Raw genomic sequence first — 18,343 nt, forward strand, 5'->3', positions numbered from 1 at the left:
TTAGCATAACCCATATACATATGTTCGGGAATTTTGCAATTTAATCACTCATGGTGACATTAAATTGTTACCATAATTATGTTAATAATGCCATTCTGCCCTGCAATTCACCATTATGAATTCACCAATATAATACATCACTATAGGTTTTAAACTTGCCAATTAATGATGTTACAGTGTAGCAATATATTATTACATTATAGGGTACATTATGCGCAAGTACGCGCGTATAGATCGGTTCCCGTGTCCCGTAGGACCAACGACCCGTAGGACCAACGACCCGTAGGACTAATAACCGTAGGACCAACGACCCGTAGGACCAACGATTTTAAAAAATAAATTTAAATAAAAAATAAAAAATAAAAAAATAAAAAATGTTATTTAAAAAAAATTTGGGCATTCACTCTAACCCTCTTACTTTATTTTTTATTTTATTATGTATGTGGCTTTTCACTATGATTGAAGTATGCACCAGACAGGAGTGGAGGAAGAGGAAGAAAATAATTCTTAAACTATTTCAGTGTCATTCACCCTCGAGACCACCTTATCACAAAATTTCATTCATCCACGACAAAATTTCCTTATGTTTTTGGTCTAGTTTCATTCACCCTTGGGTGAACCATACACCAGTTTAAGCTACACGGGCAGTCCAGCTGCTGTGTAAATACACTGTGTATATTTTTGACCAGTATAATTATTTTTATTGTTAGTATTCATTTATTATAAGTTTAATGTGCATCAGCGTATTATTTGGACCAACGTGTCCTACGGTGCACGATACTACGGGTCGTTGGTCGTGGGTAATTTAAAATTAAAAAAAGCATTAAAAATTAAATTTTAAAAAAATTAATCAAAAATTAAATTAAATTTTTTTAAATTAAAATTGAATTAAAAACAAAATTAAATTAAAAAATTAAATTATGAAAAAAAAAATTAAATTTAAATTAAAAATTAAATTAACAAACAATTAAAGAAAAAAATTACGTGTGCCTGCGTGCACCGTAGGACCAACGACCCGTAGGACCAACGACCCGTAGGACCAACCACCCGTAGGACCAGCGACCCGTAGAACCAACGACCCGTAGGACTAAAGAACTGTAATCGAAATTTCGCGTCCGGGTCAGGTACGCGTCAAATTTTTGCAGTGTGTACACACTATTCCGCTCCAAATACGCGCTGGCCCGCAATTGGACCCCTGCAAATAGAGCGCCAAGCCTGGGATAACTTGTCCCAGACCAAGTTATCCTGCTCCAAGCTAGGTAACATAATAGTACTGTAACTGTCTGTGGTATGACACAGCGAGCTGAACTGAGGATGCAGTCAACCGTGACTCATTTGACATGGTACCAAATTTTGTGTCTGTACGCCACGATTTGGTGCGCGTTTGGCGCGTAACAGGGCCCGTACCAGTTTGATGTGCCAGCGGGATCAAATTTTGCTGTCTGTACGGGGTATATGAAAGACAAGCAAACAACAAATTATCACATGGCGAATAACATTTGCGAACATGCACCTGTAATTTACCTGGACTATATATTGCGGTGCCAACAGGCCAGAATAATATGGGTATCATTTGGATGTTTAGTGGTAGAGGAAGTTTAGGGAGTAGGTATATTGGCAAGTTTTGGCAAGTAAATACGGCAGTTTGGGAAGCATGGTTAATACATAAACAAACTCACTGATGTATTAGACATGGACTCACATAATATGATTTCAATGGGTTGTTTATTGAGTAACATATTACACAGAATTACCTTAGTTACCGCAGTGAAAGGAATAATTGAAGCTCCATTTCACATTTCACATTGTAACACACAACTCTTCAACATGAAACTTAGCTAAAGCCAACAATGAAACAAAATGTATACAACAAATTAACTGGTCTCAAGATGCAATTTAACGACTCGCGAAATAACTTTATTTGTTAAAAACCTGTTGCATACCAGACAGTGTAATTGTGTTCCTAGAAGTTTAAGCACAATTTCCATATAAACTGATTATTTGAACTTTGGATTGCAATGTACACTTTAAGTAAACATTAAACACTTCTTGCATATATTCCTAGCCAATGTAAATGCGTTAACAGTTAATAACAACATCATGTTTGTGAGAAAATCTACTCAAAATCCATTTGTAATTATCCTATTCAGTTTCGTTTTGATACTGAAATACTGAGATAAAAAGCACATAAGAACATCAATAATACATATATATGCAACGTGCACATTGTATAACATCAAGAGCTAATAATACCTCTTAGTATTATTAGTAGTATTATAGTAGTATTATTAGTAGTATTAATACCTCTTGGTATTATTAGCTCTTAACATCTATCTATAGCTGATAACATCTAATACTGTTGAATATTTTTACTGCGACTTTCATTCATGCACCACGCACACAAGCATGCACAAAAATGTACAGACACTGACACACACTAACTTAGTCCGTAATCAACATCACAACGATGTTTTCATACGACGAGGGTTAAGAGTTTTACTTAGCTTAGAGTGCAGGATTGAAACTAAGTGCACAAATTAAGTTCAAGCAAGTTCCTTGAGGCCATGGATGGCCAATGTTACTCCTGTGTTACAGCATGTATCTGGCACGCAAGAAAAATGGATGGCACAGGAACAAGAAGTGTAGTAAAATTTAACAGGAAGACTGGAGCGAATGTAAGAATCTCAAACGGCATAAAGAGTATTATCATCAAACGTATTCAGGAATGATGGCCATTATAGTGCCCATCACTGTTGCATCTGTATTTGCGCACATACGTGTAGACTGTTACACCCCTAAAGAAACATTTCCAGCTCTAACTTTGATTGCAGCTTGCTCTAAAAATGAACAGTCCTGCACCACTTGCTGGTGCCGTGCCTTATTCCATAGACGTAGAATAGACGACATCTCCATGAGCTAGTTGCTCTAGAGTACGCTGCAGCTCCTCCTCTGTCTCGATGCCTGAGATCAGCGCATATACCTCGCTGCCTTCCTCACTCGGAATCTGCACTGATATGACGGTGCTGCCCTCTTCGCCGATCAGCAGCTGTGGGTCACGTGCCGACACGCACGCGTCGCTCGGCTCGCTCGCTCGCAGTGTCAACTCGTTCTGCTCGCTCTCGTCCTCATTCACCAGTACATCCGCCGACGCAATGCGTGCGTAGCAGTCCGCCTCTAGAGTCGACCCCGCGTCCACGGCCATACGAGTCGCAACTTGTTGTTCTTCGACGCGTGCGTAGCAGTCCGCCTCTAGAGTCGACCCCGCGTCCACGGCCATACGAGTCGCAACTTGTTGCTCTTCGACGCGTGCGTAGCAGTCCGCCTCTAGAGTCGACCCCGCGTCCACGGCCATCCGAGTCACAACTTCTTGTTCTTCGACGCGTGCGTAGCAGTCCGCCTCTAGAGTCGACCCCGCGTCAGCGGCCATCCGAGTCGCAACTTCTTGTTCTTCTCGTTCCGGCGTCGCATTGGACACCGCGGCCGCCGACAGTATTATGAGGGTGTCCGCCGCTCCCAGGTCGCTCTGCTGCGCTGCGTTCGCCGAACACAGCGCGTCCGTGAGCGCAGCAAAGTCCTGTGGCTGCTGCAGAGCGTCGACGGCGACTCTCGCTTCGCCGAGGCCCGGCGCCGGCGTCGCGACGTCCGCGCTCGCCGCCGCCGCGCCCGCCATCAGCTGCCGCATCTGCGAAAGGTGCGAGTCCTGCACGTGCGCCTTGAGGCAGGCGAGCTCGCGGAACTCCTCCCCGCAGAAGCCGCAGCGGTGCATCACGGGCGCGCCGCGGCTCTCGTGGGCGACGGCGGCGACGGCCTCCTGCTTCCACGCGTCGCGCTGGTCGGCGTGCTTGCGGCGGTAGTGCAGCCGCAGCGCCGGCTGCGTCGCGATCATCTTCGCGCAGAACTGGCAGACGAAGAACGCGCTGGCGTGCTTCGCGTCGAGGTGCGCCCGCAGCTCGCCGGCGCGCAGGTATGCCTTGCCGCATGCGCCGCACTCGTACGGCAGCTCGCGGCGGCGGTGGCAGCGCAGCACGTGCAGCGCGAGCGCGCGCCGCGACGCAAACGTCTGGCCGCACTGCGCGCACGGCGTTCTCGCGCGCGCCGGCTCGTGCTGCGCCGCCTGGTGGACGGCGAGCTGCGACTGCGTCGCGTACGAGCGCTCGCAGCGCACGCACGGGAACGCACGGCGGCGCTCGTGCGCCGTGCGCACGTGGTAGCGCAGCGACGTGCGCTGCTTGAACGTGGCTCCGCAGACGCTGCACAGGAAGTTCTTCGCGTCGGCATGCGTCACGTGCACGTGCGTGTCGAACGCCGACTTGCTGCGGAAGCAGCGGCCGCACTTGTCGCACGTGAAGCGCGCGTCGCCGTGCACCTCGCGCATGTGACGCCCGATGTTGCCCTTCGTCGTCTGCAGCGCGCCGCACACGTTGCACTCGAAGAACTCTCGCCGCTTCTCGCCCGCGCCCCGCCGCTCGCCGCCCGGCAGCTTCTGCGCGAGGCACGCATGCCGGCCGGCGAAGTGGCGATCCCAGAACGTCCCGCCGCAGCGCTTGCAGCGATACTTGCGGCCGGCTTCGCTGGGATTTCGCTCGTGATGCTGCAAGTGACGCGCGCACAGCGCCGGCACGCGGAACTGCACGTCGCAGCGCTCGCAACGAAACGTCCGCGGCGGGTGGCACGCGTGTAGGTCGAGGCCGACCGACGACGCGAAGCGCATGCCGCAGTCATCGCACGCGAACGGATGCTCGTGCTCGAACATGTGCAGCCGCAGCGCCATCGCGTCGTCAAAGCCGCTCGCGCAGCGGAAGCACGTGACGACGCGCTGCCGCCGCAGCTCCAGCCGCTTCGCGCAGTAGTTGAAGTGCTCCGTCATGCGCTCGGCCGATGCCAGGGGGCGCCGGCACGCAAAGCACTTGTTTCGGCGCCGGCAGCAGGCGAGCTCGTGCTTGGCGAGGATCAGCCGGTTGCGTTGCACGCAGCCGCACGCGTCGCAGTGCGCGACGCGGCCGTCGCCCGCGCACGCGTGCTCGCAGAATCCGCGGGCGTCCGCGTAACTCACGTGGCAGTCGTCGCAGTAGAACGGCTTCCGATGGTGCTCCTCGTGCAGCGCGAGGTGGCCGCGCTCGCCGAAGCTGCGGCCGCATCCATCCACGCTGCAGCCGTACTCGCCCTCGCCGACGCCGCAGACATGGCGCCGCAGCCAGGCCGCGTCCACGAACACTCGCTCGCAGCGGTCGCACGCGAGCACGTCGCGGTGGCTGTCGCTGGTGTGCGCCTTCAGGGCTCCGACGTCATAGAATTTCTTCTCGCACACTTGACAGGTTAAATCGACGGCCAACAGTTGCGAAGGTGATTGCGAGGCATAGCCGTTATCTCCCGCGTTACCCGTGTCCTCTGCATCGGTTAGATCGAGAAGGTCAGCGTAGTAGTCTCTATCATATGGTACAGCATCTGGCAACTCATCGTAGCTACGAGTAGTACTGTCATCGACTGGGCTGGTTGACACATCTTTTTGCTGCTCTGCTTGCTTGCGTCTACGCTGCTTGGCTGCCATGTTTGCTCGCCGTTTCTTTAGATAAGTTTCTGAAGCGGAAGTCTGTCCAACAGAACAACTAGCTGCCTGTTGCTGCTGAAGCCTGCAATCTACAAGCACATGAAAGAGGTATGAATGAATAAAGTGATGTAAGATAATAGTCGTTCACCTTGGTATGTGGATTTTAGACATCTTGAGCTAAAATTTAATTAATTCTTCTATCCTACTCCTAGTAAGTACAAGCATATCCTGCAGGAGCCACGGTTTACCTATAACATCTTTAAAAGTTAGAAAAATTAAAATATCATTTCTCGAAGGTCACAACTAGTTACTCTAGAAAGCACAGCAGTACCGCCATATTGCCTCTGTCCATAAGGAACATGGTTTGGCTTCTTATCCCTGTTTCCCCCTATTCGTTCATGAATTCCAAATACTCACGAATGCTTAACCCAAGTTGCACATAGAGTGAAGTACAGACAGTAACGTAGGGTCAATGTGGTTTGAAAAAAAACCTGAACAACTAGCCATCGTTTGCATTAGACAGTGCAGGAATGTAACTTAGGTGCTTTTCAATTTAGGTCATTAGAAATTTCTTGGCAGCATGTATTTGCTGCTGACATTGAGGGCAGGCCGAAAACCTACCCTTGTAGGCAACAGAACTCCTGCTTGCTGCCCTTAATTTCTAACTCTGATATATACTTAGAATAGTAGAGCATCAAACAAAGTATTTTCAAATGTATACTGCTGTTGCACGGGTGGATGCAGCTGTCTCATGTCTGATGTTAAGAGGAATATAACCAAAGGTTTGCTGTTGACCTTTGACCTGCAGATGTCATGCTGATGTCTTTATACTAATGAACATGACAGTCACCAAGATTTCAGTGCCACACCTGCCCAAGTCAGCTGAACTGCCACATGTGCTCTAAACTATACTAATTTCATATTGAGAATATTTTAATTTCATGTTAAATCCAAGTAACCTTTTAGCAACAGTTTTATCAACAAACCAAGCTGTCTTTGTCAGAGCTCATTTGTTTTGGGCTTGTGACTAGGTGACACTAGGTGGGAAAAGCCAGAAATGAACATCACAAAGATAGCTGGACTGGTTGTGATACTATGGTTGAAATATATTTTGATGTATCACAACACAAAATTTATCACAAATTTATCAAACAAGAGCCGCAGAGTGACTGGGCTCATCTGAGGTGTGTTGCTACGGTTATAAAGTTATAAACGTAACATTTCAGTCGTGCATAGTGATTAGTGACACATTTGTTAGGCGCAGATATGCAGATACGCAGTTGCGTACACATCATTTCAGCAACCTTCTGCATTCTGCATACCTCCCAAATCCCATTGGTTGATACAAATCGCGTGCCTGAGACTCCTGTTTTATGGTGCATTGTAACCCTAACCCTAACCCTATTAAAAAAAAAATTAATTATAAACATTATTTGTTGTTATTAAATTGTTGTAAATAAATCATGTAAATATTTGCGTTAATTGGGAAAAAATAGTTAAATGGATAAAGATAGAAAAATACAGAAAACAGGTATATAATAAAAAATCTGATGGGATTCGATCCAAGGACCTTTGAGCCATAATCCTGTGCTGTACCCGTTGGGCTATCCAGACATATTCGGTTTCTAGATTATGGATGTGCCATAAATATGAGAACACTGTGACATCATTAAGGCAGTTCAGGAATCCGTTTAACCCTCCTCTTGAGGGTCAAAAGGTTATCAGACACTTACTCTTCGCACGTCAGTAGAAAGCACATTTCATGGTTCCTTCAATAAAGTGATAAAAATGGTAGGTCAGCGCTGAAACAAAAAAGTGTTTCACTCTGTCCGTTAGGCCATGTCCTCAGAAAAGGTCTGATATCTGACCTTTCCCCCACTGCCCTTTGACCTCCAATTTCGCACTGGTGATGGGTTTCCTGCCCATCACACTATACATTGAATATTAAGAGCATAGGTCGAGCCGTTAGATTTGCTGCTGCAATTCTGCATTTCCTCCTATACCTTTAAAGGCTCACAATGCGCATCCAAACGCTAATTTCTCCAGCACTGAGACTAGCAAATACTTCGTGTCATGCATAATCATACTACCTTATGGCAAAATAAACTTATAACGTCTTATAAAACGTATTTTGAAAATCCTCCAATGTTGTTGAAATTCTCCGTGTGTTGACAGTTTCCCAATCCCCAAGCAAACCGTGCAGCGGCTGCGCGTACAGCGGTATGGGCGCAGCAAAAGATAAAACATGTGACGTCACGTCACCACTTCGAGGCTATTTTGTTTGGCAAACAGTCGGCGTTTGCGCCAGAATGCCAGTTTTCTCACCTCTTTCTGCTGGGTTTAAGCAAACGCGCAGTGAAATGGAGCATCTAGAGTTTATTTTGTATAAAGGTTAGTGTGATTATGCATGACACGAAGTATTTGCTAGTCTAGTACTGGAGAAATTAGCGTTTGGATGCGCATTGTGAGCCTTTAAGTTAAGGAGGAAATGTTCTCCCTTCTTTTAGACCTCTTGACCTTTGACCCTCAGCTTCGACATCTCAACTCGTTTTCGGATTACCCCCCTACGTCCCGACTTTCAAATCCGTACGTCAAGCTGTTTAGATTTGTGCCCAACTGTTGACGGACGCACGCACGGACAATCATGCGATTCTATAAGCTGCATCTGACTATGTCAGATGAGCTAAAAATCCCAACGACCTTATTCCACTCGAGTTGTATCAACATAATGTAAATTTAAGTTTATTATATGGTAATTAATATAGTAACTAACATTTCACCACTAAACCTACTGCATCGCAAATTTTATAGTAGATACCTGCCTGAATCTCTGGCAGAGAATCTCCGTCTTCGAATCTCCTGCTTCCATCAATTGGGTTCATTGTTGTGAGTCCGTCTCCATGGTTCCCTAACTTCAATACCTGTTCCCCATCATCATGAGTATTTGCCTCTTTTTGGTCACCTATAGTCCCACACTCATCTGCCTCAGCACTAGGCCAGTGCGGTTCCGCTTTAGCTTCCATTTCAGCTGCAAGCTGGCATTGTCGAGCTGCGAGCTTTTGACTTTTGCCTTCGATGGCAGCACTCGGATGTTCGAGATTTACGTGAAGCGTGAGCTCCTCTTTGGTATGGAATGTGTTAGTACAGCTAGCGCAGCTCCACTCTACCAACACGTGAGATGTAGACGAGGACGACACAACCTGTTCTTGCCTTGCATCCACAGGCTGTGCTGAGATCGATCGTTGACTAGACGAGTCTTGGAATTGTGTGACGACGTCTGCTGCAACTACTGACGTCTGTGTGCGACTACCCTCTATAGTATTTTTCTCATCATCCTCAAATTGTTTTGAGGGCTTAATCTTTTTGACGACACCATTTTTTTGCACATTCTTCTGCTTCAGCAATCGCATGCCGTGTGTGGCAAACAGGTGATCTTCCAAGTCGGAATTAGTGTGGAATTTCTGAAAACAACTTTGACACTTCCACATCACCGAGTTGGCACTGGATCGTCTCTTGGCTGGCGCACCGTGCATTTGCTCATTCGTGGATGAATGTTCTAATGGGTTGTACTTCCGAACTACCAGCTTCATCGACCTGTGTGGTGATCCAATATTCGCATTTCGGTCATTGATAGGAAGCTCATGTTCTTTACTGTGCGCAGAAAGGATCGATTTTGTTGCAAATTCAAGCCCGCAAATGGCACAGCTAATCGTTCGAGCAATACTGCCTCTCACATTCTTTAACTGGTTTATTGCTTTGGGCTTTCTACCCCGCTTCTTTTTTAATGTACCAGGCGGTCGACCGCGAGGTGCATTCGAACGCACAGTCGCTTTCTTCTGGTCATTGATATCACAACTGTTTGTATGTGCCTGCCGGGGAGATTCTCTGTCTGTGTTGTCCACAGACAAGCCATCTGTCTCCACACAGTGTATCCGATCCAAGTGCTGCCGGGAGGGGAAAAGAATATTGCACTTTGTACAGAATGCTCCGTAGTTATCCTTGCCTGTCCCATAGAGCCGAGGCGCAGCTACCCTCGGATGCAGCTGTCCGTTATGCTGCATCACTTCAAGTTTTGTGACGAACGTAACCTGACAGTGACCACAGGACTGACTATACTTCTTTGGACTAGATGGCACGCTGTGACACTGGCCTACGTCTGGCGCAGCTTGACTGTCTTCCAGACAAGATGGAGTGCTGTGAGACATCTCTATAGTGGCAGTGGCGGTGGAGTGGCATGGAACATCAGCTGTAATAGGCGTGACTCCCTCGACATCTACACTGCTGGTGGAGGTTACAGTTTGGTTCAGCGGTGGAGATGATATCGCTCTCTGAGTTCCACCTATTTAGACATTAAAACAAATGTGACATTCAGGCTGAATTATCATAAAATTAATGACACTTATGTTATAAGCCACGCCCCTCAAATATTATGTGATCAGTGATTGGGCTGTGAATATTTTTACTTTAGGGGCATAGGTACCTAATGCCTTTTGGGCAAGTTTTCATGGTTATATTACAAAATGAACTGTTCTAGATAATCTTTTTACAATTGCTAGAAATTAATTAAAACTAATTCTTAGACAAATTTTATATTTTCACATGCTGGACAGAACTTGCACCTAGTTGTTTTCAGTGTAAATGAAGCAGCAGCAACTATTACATTTTGGAAAAACAATAGGACACAACATACCAGGGCTGGTCACCTTGCCAAGCTTTCTAGCATAGTGTGGTGCGTACCACACACGCAGCTCTTCTCCTGGCTCTACTGTTCGATTCGTACTAAAGTATATATGATTTTGAAGCTCAAAGGCAAAAAGATTTTGCTGTTCACAAGTAAATGCTGGACGAACCAGACACATCCAGTTACACATGTCCTCATCATCAGTTACTAGCTTGAAAGCTTGAGGAATTTCTTGATGGAAAACCTAATAAATAAATACAATTAATTTAGTTACTAGTTACCAAAATGTACTATGGAATTTCTTAATAAAAAACCTGATGAATAAATATAATTAATTTAGTTAATAGTTACCAAAATGTACTATAATACTATGAAATAAATGCCTGTGTAACGAATACCGAAAATCATTCTATTACTTTGAAAAAGTATACCTTTAATATGAATCCTTTATCCTCATAACATTCAGTGGCAGGAATTATAGGTGCCTCGAAAGGTCCAAACTGTGTCTTTGCATGCAGCAGCTGCTTAGCAATCACACTGGTGGCATCACGTTCGACTTCTAGGTACAGACTACCAGGGAGTGTCTGTCGGGCGCGTGACACAACCACCGAGTCTTGTACTTTTACAGCTGAAGTTACCTGTTCGCACGCATCTGTCTCATGCTCTTCGCCACAGATACTGCATTCTGGAAGTGCAGAACATTTTAAAATTAGTACTACAATGCAATTCATGTTACTATACAGGGTTCTACTCAGAAAGCTCTGCAGCAAGTTGTTTACGCAGTGTTTTCCCTGCATTGACATGAGCAAGGCGGGCCGCCTCGCTCAAATTCTCAGCCGCCACACAGAAATTTGTCGAAAACACCGCCTCGCTGACGAAAATCACTGTTCTACCATAGAACAGTGCTTATAATGCACCAAAATAGCTTAGAATGCACCAAATTGCACCATTTTTCCAACAAATTGCCTACATACCTGTGGTGCTCGCTTTGCTAAGACCTCGAAATGCGCAAACACACCAAATATTTGTTTACCACCTCACAGTCACAGACCTTTTTGGCCAGGGGAAACTGGTTTACGGATGGATGGGGTAGGAATTTCGAGAGGGCTGTATCAGTTGGAGTCAATTACACATGTCATAAACCGACCCAACCCACAGGTAAACTCGATCAGTTCAGAGTTGTATACCAAGTTGTGAAAACACAGCATGACTATCCTAGGATTACCGAAAGTAAACGCAGCTGGAAAATAAAGCATATCGAAATAAAGCATATATATATATATATATTTGATTAGGCAATAAGGAATGTCAGACGATTAAGCTGGGATTAGGTGATGGTGATGATGATGACTTACATAAGCGTGGTCTCAAAGAAGAATAGTGATGTCCTGATGATTGATTCTAATTGAATTTTGGTCATATGCAGCAACCGTTTTGATAATTTTAATTATGAAAAGTGCCGCAGAGCGACAGTGCTCACCTGACAGCAGGTGTTCTGATGCTAAACTCAGGGGCAAACGAATCAAGAGCACCCTCCCATCGCCGCGTTCGCTCTCCCTCGTTGTCTCTCATTCTTTCTCTTTCGCTCTCTCGCTCTTGCTCTCTCTTCCCTTCGCGCTCTCTCTCTACCTCTCTCTCTCGCTCGATCACACTCTCGCTCTCTCTCTCGCTCAATCACACACACACTCTCTCTCTCTCTCTCTCTCTCTCTCTCTCTCTCTCTTTCTTCTCACTCTTTCTGCGTGCTCTCTCTCTTTCTCTCTCACTCTTGTTCGCGTGCTCTCTCTCTTTCTCTCCTCTCCTCTCCTCTCGTCTCGTCTCTCTCTATCCCCTCTTTCTTCCCTCTCTCTCTTCTCTCATCTCTCTCTCTCTCTCTCTCTCTCTCTCTCTTCTCTCTCTCTCTCTCTCTCTCTTCTCTCTCCTTCCTCCGTCTTCTCTCTCTCTCTCTCTCTCTCTCTCTCTGCTCTCTCTCTCTCTCCTCTCTCTCTCTCTCTCTCTCTCTATCTCTCTCTCCTCTCTCTTCCTCTCTCTCTCTATCTCTCTCTCTCTCTCTCTCTCTCTCTCTCTCTCTCTCTCTCTCTCTCTCTCTCTCTCTCGTCTCTCTCTCTACTCTCTCATCTCTCTCTTCTCTCTCTCTCTCTCCTCTCTCCTTCTCTCTCTCTCCTCTCTCTCTCTCCTCTCTCTCTCTCTCTTCTTCTACTTCTCTCCTCTTCGCCGGCGCTCTCTCCTTCTCTCTCTCTCTTCCTCTCTCCCTTCTTACTTCTCTCGTTCTCTCCTCTCTTCTCTTCTCTCTCTCTCTCTCTCACTCTCTTCTCTCTCTCCTCTCTCTCTTCTCTTCTCTCTCCTCTCCATCTCTCTCTCTCTCCTCTCCTTCTCTCTCTCCTCTCTTCTCTCCTCTCTCTTCTCACTATCTCTCTCTCTCTCTCTTTCCTCTCTCTCCTCTCTCTCTCTCTCTCTCTCTCCTTCTCTTCTTCTCTTCTCTTCCTCTCTCGCATCGCTCTCTCTCTATCACTCTCTTCCCCTCGCTCTCTCGTCTCCCTCTCTCTCAATATTCTCCTCTTCTCGAAGGCGGCCGTAGGGCGATGCCGGACGAGGACCTGTACGACGGAGATTGTCTTATACCAGACGTCTGAATTGTCTATGCAGACTGATTGTCTTTTGGATGCGTCTTATCTAACCCCTAGCAACGGCCGACCGTTTTCGTGGACGCTAGCACAGGCGGTAACGTTTTTTTTATATTAACTTCACACTAAATGTTTATACTATATGTTTAATTTCGGCGGTTTTGGCACTCCCGCAGCCCATTGTTTATACTATCGTTAACTTGGGTTTCCCTAGCAGCGGCCAGCGGAATGTTAAGAAAATTTATGAAAAAAATTTTGCTCTGAATAAAGGCCTTGCTCTGCTCCCGCAGACAACTACCTGGACAGATCTAACTTTGTCCTCCGGTGTGCGAAATGGCACAGAGTTCTACGAACAAAAACGGAGTAGCCCTTATTACAAACACTGGGTATGTCATTCAGGCAAGCCTTCTCGAAGAAATGTCTCAGTTAATTGGTGATCGTTAAAATGAAAGGTTGGCCACGATGATTGCTGCGCGTACCGTTTTGGTAAGCTGGAAGCTTCCATCGTACGTAGTTATTCAGGTTAACAACTATTTTTGCCAAGACAGAATAGGTAAGCGACTCGTCCATTTTACCTACCACAAGCCTAACAGCGCTAAAAATATGGGAAGAAGCTGCCACTGTTATCCTAATTAAACGCAGGCAAAAACGTACACCATTACCAATCACCCACCTACATGCACTGGGCCAGTTGGCACTGGCAGCAACAGGCACTTTTTGGACCGTTTCAAATAATAAAATGAATTCGCGTTGATAAAATACAATTTGTCAGTCACTACTACCAGTACCAGCAATAAATTATTCTTAATTGTTTGATACTGACCTAATAACTTCAACTTCAAACACCGTCCAATACACCGCTGCAAACCACATAGCCGCACGCCACTTGTGCATGCACAAAATACACAGGTTAAGGTTAGAAGAAGCGTAAGAAATGCGGTTTGCACAGAAAATTCCAGAACGCTCCACTATTTGTCGCAGCACTAGACAAGACAAATAACACTGTCCAAAACGCCAATGATATTAGGCATCTCGTGATTGTTAAGCTGAGATGATTCACTTGTTCGACAATATACGTCTTGCAACTTGGTCACCACATTTACTTTACCCAGAATTATATTGAAAAATCCACTGCTCGACATTTGCCGCAAATTTCCCATGAAGCCGTATTCGTAAACGGCGACAAGTACATTGGAGCAAATGGCGGCGCATTGCATTCTGGCGAGCAAGAATTGCTAGTTAGAATTGTCCTATGAATGGGCAATTGCGCCGCCCATTGCTTTCACCCTCCCCTTGCTACTCTGTTCCCCTGTTTACGTATCGGCTTCGATGGGATATTTGCGGCAAATTTCGAGCAGGGATTTCTCATTATATTCTGGGTGTAAAAAAGTATGTTCTGGTACCAAGGTTGCAAGAACGTATATTTTCGAACAAGTGATCATTCAGCTACCACACATGATTGCCATATCATTGGCGTTTGCGACGTTTATTTCTTTGTCCTAGTGCTGCGACAAAAAGTGCGGCAGCTCCTGGAATTTTCTTGTGCAAACGCTTTCTTACCTTCTCTAACGCTACTGTGTATTTGGCTCTGCATGCACAAGTGCTCCTCTCATGCGCGTGCGGGCTATGTGTTGACAGGCGGGTGTAATTGGACTGTGTTGTAAGTGAAGTTATTTAGGTCAAATCAAACCATTAAGAACTAATTGCTGGTACTGTAGTAGCTGCTTGACAAGTTGTGATTTATCTAACCATTCTTTTAATTATTGAAACGGTCAAGGCTTGCCTGTGGACTTGGCAGTGCATACTTTTAAGTTACAGTAAAACACATTGACAGTACAGAATTGCCATGAGAAATTATACGAATTTTAAGGAGCATAAACCTTCTTCAAGCACAATTTTAGCTTTTGACAATTTCACTGTGACATTTGTTAGCCTCATTACACTCCAGGCATTGTAATAAGATTCTACTAGCCAAAAACCCAGCATGTCGAAATCTCTTTTCTAACACCAAGTCAAACAGGTAAACCAAAAGTCCATGTTTAAATCCCTCCTCTTGAGGGTCAAAAGGTTATCAAACAAAAAAGTTTTCCAATCGCTCCGTCACACCATGTCCTCAGAAAATGTATAAAATCTGCCCTGTGCCCCATTGACCTTTGACCTGTGACCTCCAATTTCGGCACAGTGATGGCTTTTCCTACCATGATGCTATACACCGACTATCACGAGCCTAGGTCGAGCCGTTTAGATTTGTGCCGCAATTCTGCATTTCCTCCCTATACCTTAAGTTAAGGAGAGAATGTTCCCTTCTTTTACACCTCTTGACCTTTGACCTTTGCCCCCAGCTTCGACATCCCAACTCGTTTTCGGATTACCCCCCCACGTCCCGACTTTCGAATCCGTACGTCGAGCCGTTTAGATTTGTGCCCAACTGTTGACGGACGCATGGACGGACGCTCGGACGGACAGACGGACGGACGCACGGTCATGCGATTCTACAAGCTGCATCTGACTATGTCAGATGAGCTAAAAACAAATAATCGATCATCGAAGTCAGCTGTTGGGAGTAAAAACAACAAGTGCTGCGAACGGTCATAATGGTAATGGCCTGCTCCCCTCTCCTCCTCCACTATTCCTGCCCTCTTCAAGATAATGGAGCCATTTTGACAAAATCATAGCATGAAATTCGTGAAAAATATGAATATATATATATATTGATTTTTAACAAGCCCTGTATAGTCACATATCTTATTATTCTGAAACTAGCTTGCAGAAGGTATATTCATACATTTGAAATAATCATTCATACGAATACACTTATCCATCTACCTATATACTATCAGGAGCGTATAATGACAAAGGAGTAAGACAGCGATTTGGTACTGATTTCACTACATTTTTGTCGTACGAGTTCGATGTGAATAAAAATACAAATGTATACAAACATGAGCTTCTTTTGTTCACTGGTCCTTATTCTATCTTCCGGTAGTATTACAAACCGCGTAGCTTCCTTCGTTTTGACATAATTCGTACTTTTCGACGACATGGTTTTCACCTTAGTTACCGTTTTCTGGCGAGGCCACACTCTAAATTTTCACACACAGCTCTTCAATGAGCCACGGTAGGGCTTTTCGGCCGTAGCCTAGTCAAGTGCAGTAAATTCGCCTAGAAATTAAGTTACGTTGCACCCATGCTGGGTTTAAAAATTAAAACTATTTTACATTTAAACTATAGTTAGAATGCCTTGTTTTTATGGTTTAATCCCGCAGTTTTTTTAAAATAAACGCTGCGCTGGTAAAATATCTGAACTACTTCACCCGCGGAAGAATGATGTGTATGAATCGTTATGAGTAAACTGACGCTCCAGCCGATTGTAGCTTTTCGCACATGTGTTTTGCATTAATTGCATAGCAACCGTTATCTCTAGCCCGCGTACAGTTGCCGCTGGCGCTGCCTGACGCGATCCCTGCCGTGGCTCATTGAAGAGCTGTGTGTGAAAATTTAGAGTGTGGCCTCGCCAGAAAACGGTAACTAAGGTGAAAACCATGTCGTCGAAAAGTACGAATTATGTCAAAACGAAGGAAGCTACGCGGTTTGTAATACTACCGGAAGATAGAATAAGGACCAGTGAACAAAAGAAGCTCATGTTTGTATACATTTGTATTTTTATTCACATCGAACTCGTACGACAAAAATGTAGTGAAATCAGTACCAAATCGCTGTCTTACTCCTTTGCCATTATACGCTCCTGGTACTATGTAGCCATTTGCCTCTGCTACAGTGCTATACGAACAACAGTGACACAGGACACAGCACTGAAACATTGCAACCTGGCATGCTAACCAGTGCTTGATATGATGATTAGTGTCACTTTGCACGTAAGGCAGGACAGTTATATTGCCTGCAAGTGTATTATTCTATTGCAGCACAGCCTAAGGCTTAGCTGGCCATGCTGCAAAGATTCACTACCATTTCCGTATGATTTCCGTATGATTTTTTCGTATAGCAAATTAGCAAGGCTCCACACTAACTTTTTTTTTCAGTGGCCCGATCGGGCCACCAAAATCATTGATTTTCAATTTTTGGTGGCCCGAAAATGAAATCTGCATGGTGGCCCGAAAAAAAAACAAAGAAAAACATTATAAATCTTAATTTCAATCTCGTATTGTACATTATTTGAAAATTGGGCTGTCTGATGCACTTGCACAAGTCTTTAAACAAACCCCACACAATGGCACACACTGACATTGATGATTGAGGCATACATTTGAATTATCCATTCCACAGCATCAAATTTTTTTTTATGTGCAAAAATTACCCCCTTATGAAAATGGACTGTTCCAAAATATGTGACTGCACGTCGCATACTTTCACACACGAACTTTTGAACGCTGGCAGATTCGCTTCAGATCCGAAACAGTGCACGCGCGCACATGGATATATGCACTATTTTTTACAGCCTGCATGCATGCAGCTAGAGCTAGAGCTCCAGCGCAGCTAGCTAGCAATATACATTACATACATTGCAGTACAGTGTAGTGCAAATTGCGACCGGCGCGGTGTCTGCTGATTTGTGTTCATTTGATCACGCTCGCTCTCTTTTGAATGAGATTAGCACGTAAGAAACAATTATTTTTATCACATAGACACTTCGAAATTTTAGTGGCCCGATCGGGCCACCAAATTTTAACTTTTTGAAATTTTGGTGGCCCGACATCAAGTTTTGGTGGCCAGGCCACCGCTAGTGTCGAGCCTTGCGTATAGGCCTTAGCGCGAGTGAATAGATAGTTCTAAATGATATAGCTCTATCACTGATAGAGCTAAACCAATAACTTGTGCCCTAGAAATTTTGATTTAATCTAATGCTAATCCTGGGATTCATGGGATGAATAGCCTTCCATAGACAAATGTGACAAATTTTTGTATGGGCAACTTTTCCATGTCTGACCATGTAACATTGAAATTCAATGAACGATCTATACATTTTGCTTTATCAACATTTTTGACTTACCCACACCATAAAACAGTGCAAATGTTCGTATTAATGGTAATTATTAATGGGTATTGTAATATTCCATGCCCTCATACGCCATGCGTTATCAACTTCTGATATACCTTTTATCACCTTTTATCTTGTAATAATATCATGCCACCAAATATTCAAAACTTCGACAGAAACAGCAAAAATGATTTTCGTAAAAAAATCGTAGAATATAGTATATATATACAGAACTGTAACTAGTATAGAGCATTGGGCCCAGGTGCGTACCTACGGAAAGTAGCGCCTATGACAAGCATTGAAATTGCGCCCCTGTCCAAACACCTTTTTTTAGATAAACTTTTAGATAAACTTTACCATAATATCAGCTCAAAAATACAAATCCAGAGAGACCGGGTACAAGGTGGCATTGCGCAAAAGATGCGTTGTTCCCCGACCGCCGAGAGCGGTTAAGCCGCGCACTTCCGCGGGACTGGGCGCGCGCGACCGCGGTG

The 18,343-nt window shown here is 45.0% G+C and overlaps 1 protein-coding gene across 1 annotated transcript in view; it reads right to left on the reverse strand.

The window, feature by feature from the left end:
* Positions 1-1,706: 1,706 nt before the first annotated feature.
* LOC106805592 overlaps positions 1,707-18,343 on the reverse strand; it is a 31,115-nt gene continuing 14,478 nt past the window's right edge. The window contains exons 2-6 of the mRNA XM_014807246.1: positions 10,661-10,914; positions 10,239-10,473; positions 8,367-9,887; positions 3,248-5,637; positions 1,707-3,172 (exon numbers count right to left, since the gene is read on the reverse strand). Coding sequence (XP_014662732.1) covers positions 2,879-3,172; positions 3,248-5,637; positions 8,367-9,887; positions 10,239-10,473; positions 10,661-10,914 — 4,694 coding nt within the window. The 3' untranslated portion in view covers positions 1,707-2,878. The remainder of the gene's footprint in view (positions 3,173-3,247; positions 5,638-8,366; positions 9,888-10,238; positions 10,474-10,660; positions 10,915-18,343) is intronic.

Source organism: Priapulus caudatus, unplaced genomic scaffold, assembly GCF_000485595.1.
Source record: "Priapulus caudatus unplaced genomic scaffold, Priapulus_caudatus-5.0.1 Scaffold120, whole genome shotgun sequence".
Classification (NCBI taxonomy): Eukaryota; Metazoa; Priapulida; class Priapulimorpha; order Priapulimorphida; family Priapulidae; genus Priapulus; species Priapulus caudatus.